This window comes from Apteryx rowi, unplaced genomic scaffold (assembly GCF_003343035.1).
Source record: "Apteryx rowi isolate R43461 unplaced genomic scaffold, aptRow1 scaffold_1053, whole genome shotgun sequence".
NCBI classification, from domain to species: Eukaryota; Metazoa; Chordata; class Aves; order Apterygiformes; family Apterygidae; genus Apteryx; species Apteryx rowi.
Genome location: NW_020447257.1, coordinates 28470 through 34614, shown reverse-complemented (window position 1 = coordinate 34614; position 6145 = coordinate 28470). Strand labels below are relative to the sequence as shown.

Below are 6145 nucleotides of genomic sequence, written 5' to 3'. Positions count from 1 at the left end.
AGCGGAGGCGACGCCGGAGGCGCCGGACGTGCCCGGAGCGGCCGAGGCGCCCGGCGCCGAGCGAGGCCGAAATGCGGGGAGCGTCCGGCCGCCTCCTGCCCCTCGCCTGCCTCCTGGCCCTGCACGCAGGTAGGGACCCCCCCCCCCAAAAAAAACCCCACCTGGGGGGGTGGGAAAAAGAAAGGGGGGAAAAAGGGTGGGGAAAAAAAGGGGAAAAAAAAAATCTGAGCGCCCCCTCCCAAAAAATATAAGTTTTTTTCCCCCCCGGCGGCTTTTGTGCAGCTTCCGAAAAGCCCTTTTTGGGGAGCCCCCCCCCATTTTGCCAAGGGTTTAACCTTTAGCTTAACCCCCCTTATGCCTTAACTCTTTTTTACCGGAATAGCGTGGCCTCTTTTTATTTTGGGGGGGGAGAGGAAAAAAAACGGCACCCGGCCGGCCTGGGAACGGGAACGGGGGCGGCGTGGGAAACGCTGACGCGGCCGTCTTCCCCCCTCCACCGGCTCCTAATTTAGGGGGGCTCCCGGTTTCCGCGGCAGGACGGGTCGCGTGCAACCGGCTCCGACCCCCCCCGTGCCGAAAACCACCTTTTTTCCCAATTTCCCCCCCCCCTTCTGGCGAGGCAACGCAAAGGTGGCGAAAGGGGGGATTTTTCGGCCCGTTTTAGTCATTTATTCGTTTTTGCGCCGGGGGGAGCGGGGAATTTCGGGAGCCACTTTGGGAGGGGGGAGGCGTTTTTGCTGCAGGAGGGGAAGCAAGCAGGGAAAAAGTGGAATTTTTTTCGGGGGGGGGCAAATCGATGCAGCTGGAAAATCCAGAAATTTGGAAGCGGCAGCCTGGAGTTTTTCGGAAGGTTCCCGCAAGGGAATAAGGATTCGAACGGTGCAAAGGGGGGGAAAAAAGTGGCTCCGAGCTGGCGGGAGGGTGGAAACGCCGACGGTCCGAAGCGTTTTAACGCCTCCGTGGCCTCGGCCGTTTCGGGTGGAAAAAGCTCCCCGAGGCTCCGGATTGCAATCGGGCCGAAGCGGTTAAAAGAGCGGCGGGGGCCAAGCGGGCCGTTCGCAAAGGGTTTCGGGCCGCGCGCGCGCCGTTATCTTTGGGCATTCACGCGCGAAAGCCGCCTGGGCGTGGAGGGGGGGAAGGGGGGAAAGATGCAAAAAGGAAAGAAAGGAAAGAAAAAAAAGAATTGCAAAAAAAAAAGAGTTTTGCAAAAAAGGGATTTGCGAAAAAGGAATTTGCGAAAAGGAATCTGCAAAAAGGAATTTGCAGAAAGTAGCTTGCAAAAAAGGAATTTGCAGAAAGTAACTACTTGCAAAAAAGGAATTTGCAAAAAAGGAATTTGCAAAAATGGAATTTGCAAAAAGGAATTTGCAGAAAAGGAATTTGCAAAAAGTAACTTGCAAAAATGGAATTTGCAAAAAGGAATTTGCAAAAAAGGGAATTTACAAAAAAAGGAATTTGCAGAAAAGGAATTTGCAAAAAGGAATTTGCAAAAAGGAATTTGCAAAAAAAGAGATTTGCAAAAGGGAATTTGCAAAAAAAGAGATTTGCAAAAAAAGAGGTTTGCGAAAGAGGATTTGCAAAAAAAGAGATTTGCGAAAGAGGATTTGCAAAAGGGAATTTGCAAAAAAAAGAGGTTTGCAAAAAAAGAGATTTGCGAGAAAGAGATTTGCAAGAAAGAGATTTGCAAAAAAGAGGTTCGCAAAAAAGAGAATTTGCAAAAAAAGAGAATTTGCAAAAGGGAATTTGCAAAAAAAAGAATTTGCCCCCCCAAAATTAAAAAAAAAATTGCAAGAGGCGGCGCAGGGCCGTGCAAAGCGGCGGGCGCCGACACCCTGAAGCACCCACTTTGCACAACGCCGCGGCGCGAGGGGCCCCCAAGGTGCCTCCTTCCCCGCAAAAAAAAAAAAAAAAGGCTTTTTTTTTGCACGACCCGATGCAAAAAAAGCGGCCTTAAACCGGGATCCTTGTTTTTTTTTTTCCTCTCTTTTTCGGGCAGCCTGCAGGGAAGGAGGACGGGCTCTGCATACCAATAGGTCCCATGACTTTCGGGCTTGTTTAAAGCCTTTCTTGCCGCTCCGGGCGCTGCCGCTCGCCCTCCCGTCAATCCGGGGCTTGTTCGCCCGCCGGTTGACAGCATCCGGCCTCGGGAATTTGCAGCGGATTTGGGGGCAGAAGGGATGTTTTGGGGGTTTTTTGCCTCGTGCTGAATTGCGCCGGTGGTTTGCACACGCTGCCTTAAGGCTGCAAATTGCTTTTTGGATTGGTGTTTGGGTCTTGAAATTCAGCCCAGGGCAAGGGCCGGGTTCAATCGGAGATTGCTCCGGCTGCGGATCCTGCGGCGTCTCCCTGCCCTTTTTTTTTTTGGCTTGAAAGCGGTGCCGAGGGGTGAAATACGGGAATGAGGGCGTCCTCTGGGCCCCGGCACCGTGTTTTCCGCTTGTGCCTGCTCTTTCGGGGGGTGCGTTTCTGCACGCACGCCGCGGTGCAAGCATTTGTGCATGCACGCCACAGTGCAAGCATTTCTGCATGCAACCCACTGTGCAAGCATTTCTGCATGCACGCCACGGTGCAAACGTTTCTGCACGCACGCCACAGTGCAAATGTTTCTGCATGCACACCATGGTGCAAATGTTTCTGCATGCAACCCATGGCGCAAACATTCCTGCATGCATGCCGTGTTGCAAGCATTTCTGCATGCAGCCAGTGGTGCAGACACTTCTGCACGCACGCCATGGTGCAAACATTCCTGCATGCATGCCGTGTTGCAAGCGTTTCTGCATGCACCCTGCGGTGCAAACGTTTCTGCATGCAACCCGCATCGCAAGCATTTCTGCATGCACACGGTGCTGCCTGCACCCCACCGCGGGATGCACGGGCACGGGAAATGCAGCCAGTCGCTGCAACGATCAGCTCCGGAGCATCAATCCGGGGTGGTCAATGAGGGGGGGGGATGTTTTCATGCTTTTTTTGGGAGGGGGGGTTGCACGTCCTCCCCGGACGCCCGCTCTCGTCGGCAGGCTTGTTGCAAGGGGTGAACATCACCAGCCCGGCGCCGCTGGTGCGCGGCACGGCGGGCAAGGCGGCGCTGCTCTCGGTGCGCTACAGCAGCGCCAGCGCCGACAAGCCCGTGGTCAAGTGGCAGCTCAAGCGCGACAAGCCCGTCACCGTGGTGCAGTCCATCGGCACCGAGATCATCGGCAACCTGCGGCCCGACTACCGCGACCGCATCCGCATCCTGGAGAACGGCTCGCTGCTCATCAGCCCGCTGCAGCTGGCCGACGAGGGCACCTACGAGGTGGAGGTGTCCATCACCGACGACACCTTCACTGGCGAGAAGACCATCAACCTCACCGTGGACAGTAAGCGTCTGCGAGGAGGCGGTGAGATGCAACGGGGAGGTTTGGGAAGGGGCTGCAAGGAGGCGTTGGGATGCAGTGAGGAGTTTTGGGAAGGGGCTGCAAGGAGGCAGTGGGATTCAACAGGGAGGTTTGGGAAGGGACTGGGAGGAGATGGTGGGATGTAACGAGGAGGTTTGGGAAGGGGCTGTGAGGAGGCATTGGGATGCAATGGGGAGGTTTGGGAAGGGGCTGCGAGGAGGTGTGGGGATGCAAGAAGAAGGTTTGGGAAGGGGCTGCGAGGAAGTGTCAGGATGCAACGAGGAGGTTTGGGAAGGGGCTGCAAGGAGGCGTTGGGATGCAACAAGGAGGGTTGGGAAGGGTCTGTGAGGAGGCGTTGGGATGCAACAAGGAGGGTTGGGAAGGGTCTGTGAGGAGGCGTTGGGATGCAACGGGGAGGTTTGGGAAGGGGCTACAAGGAGGTGTTGGGATGCAACAAGGAGGTTTGGGAAGGGGCTGCAAGGAGGCATCGGGATGCAATGGGGAGGTTTGGGAAGGAGCTGCAAGGAGGCATCAGGATGCAACGGGGAGGTTTGGGAAGGGGCTGCAAGGAGGCATCAGGATGCAACGGGGAGGTTCAGGAAGGAGCTGCAAGGAGGCATCAGGATGCAATGGGGAGGTTTGGGAAGGAGCTGCAAGGAGGCATCAGGATGCAACGGGGAGGTTCAGGAAGGAGCTGCAAGGAGGCATCGGGATGCAATGGGGAGGTTTGGGAAGGGGCTGCAAGGAGGCGTCAGGATGCAACGAGGAGGTTCAGGAAGGAGCTGCAAGCACCAGCGCGATGCGCCGTGCACGCACCAATTTTTTGCAAGAGCTATTTGCAAGGGTTTTGCAGCCCTGGCCGTGTTTTCGGGGGGCGGGGGGGGGAGAGGGGGTCGCCCACCTCTGGGGCGGCTCCCTCCTCGCTCCCCGCCCTCGCAGTCCCCGTGTCGAAGCCGCAAGTGGTGGTGGCGTCCTCGACGGTGCTGGAGCTGAGCGAGTACGTCACGCTCAACTGCTCGCACGAGAACGGCACCAAGCCCAGCTACACGTGGCTCAAGGACGGGCGCCCGCTGAGCAACGACTCCCGCCTGCTGCTCTCGCCCGACCACAAGGTGCTCACCATCACCCGCGTCCTCATGGCCGACGACGACGTCTACAGCTGCCTGGTGGAGAACCCCATCAGCCAGGGCCGCAGCGTCCCCGTCAAGCTCACCGTCTACCGTAAGCGGCGCCGGATTTTTTTTTGCATCGCCGCCCGGCACCATCCGAGGATTTTTTTTGCGGCTGCGTTTTCCCTTCCAGCCGCGATTGCGGCGCCGATGCACCGTTCGGGGCGTTGCATTTGCGTCGATGCCCGGATTTGGTGCATCGCGCAGGGCGCGCGGTTAGCCGGGTTGCAGCGAGGCGGTTGCAAGACCCCGGCGCTTTGCAAAGGTTCTGCAAAAATGGGGTCAGGATAAGGCGCCTGCACGCAGAGGCGGCTCCGATTTGGGGGGTTTTATGGTTTTTTCTTCCTTCCCCCACCGCGCCGCCGCGGGGGTCCCAATGGCTGCTCTTCCCCCAGGCCGCAGCTCCCTCTACATCATCCTCTCCACGGGCGGCATCTTCCTCCTCGTCACGCTGGTGACCGTCTGCGCCTGCTGGAAGCCCTCCAAAAAGTAGGGGGGTGTTTGGCGGTGGCGGGTGCTGGGCACCCGGAGCCGGGAATTTGGGGCCGGCGGGTGACGGGCTTTCGCCCCGGGGCAGGGGCAAGCGGGGAGCGGAGGCGCCCGGTGCCGCCGAGTTCGCCGAGCAGGACGAGGAGCACCTCAAGCACGAGGGTGAGCGCAGGGCAGGGGGGGCCTAGGTGTCCCCGTGGCGTCCCCGTGGCATCCCCATAGCGTTCCCATAGCACCCCCCCATAGTGTCTCCATAGCATCTCCCATAGCATCTCCAAAGCATCTCTCATAGCATTTCCCATAGCGTCCCCATAGTGTCCCCATAGCATCTCCCATAATGTCCCCCATAGCATCCCCATAGCGTCCACATAGCATCCTCATAACATCCCCAAAGTGTCCCCATAGTGTTCCCATTGCGTCCCCCATAGCATCCCCATGGCATCCCCCCAGTGTCCGCATAGCATCTCCCATAGCATCTCCCATAGCGTCCCCATAGTGTCACCCATTGCATCCCCCACAGTGTCCCACATTGCATCCCCCATAGCATCTCCCATAGTATCCCCCACAGTATCCCCATAGCATCCCCATAGAATCCTCATAGCATCCCCAAAGTGTCCCCATTGCATCCCCCATCGTGTCCCCATAATGGCCCCCATCACGTCCCCCAAAGCGTCCCCATAGCATCCCCCATAGCATCCCCATAGCAGCCGGCCCCTCGCCGCCCACCTCCCTGCCACCGGAGCTGGGGCTGGGCTGCAGCGCGGGGCGCCCCCGTCCCCCCGTTCCCCTGCACCCCGTCCCCGAACGGCAGCTGGTGGCAGCGGGGGGGACGGACGAGACGCCACAGCCGCCCTCGCCTCCCCGCAGCCGAGGCCGCCGCGCGCAGTGCCGAGCCCGACCGCAAGAACCCCGTGGCCCTCTACATCCTCAAGGACAAGGTGAGCCGGCGGCACCGGGGACACCGGCAGCACCGGGGGCGTCCCGAGCACGTGGCGCCATCGCCGACCCCACCACCCACCCACTCGCTTTGCAGGAGTCACCCGAGGCCGAGGAGGACGCGGCGCCCGGCGAACCCCGGAGCGGTGCCGAGCCGCCGGCACCGGGCTACGC

At 59.0% G+C, this 6145-nt stretch overlaps 1 protein-coding gene across 1 annotated transcript in view; it reads left to right on the top strand.

Moving 5' to 3' along the window:
• Positions 1–71: 71 nt before the first annotated feature.
• HEPACAM (hepatic and glial cell adhesion molecule) overlaps positions 72–6145 on the top strand; it is an 8359-nt gene continuing 2285 nt past the window's right edge. The window contains exons 1-7 of the mRNA XM_026069030.1: positions 72–129; positions 3018–3359; positions 4317–4598; positions 4942–5035; positions 5124–5197; positions 5903–5973; positions 6069–6143. Coding sequence (XP_025924815.1) covers positions 72–129; positions 3018–3359; positions 4317–4598; positions 4942–5035; positions 5124–5197; positions 5903–5973; positions 6069–6143 — 996 coding nt within the window. The remainder of the gene's footprint in view (positions 130–3017; positions 3360–4316; positions 4599–4941; positions 5036–5123; positions 5198–5902; positions 5974–6068; positions 6144–6145) is intronic.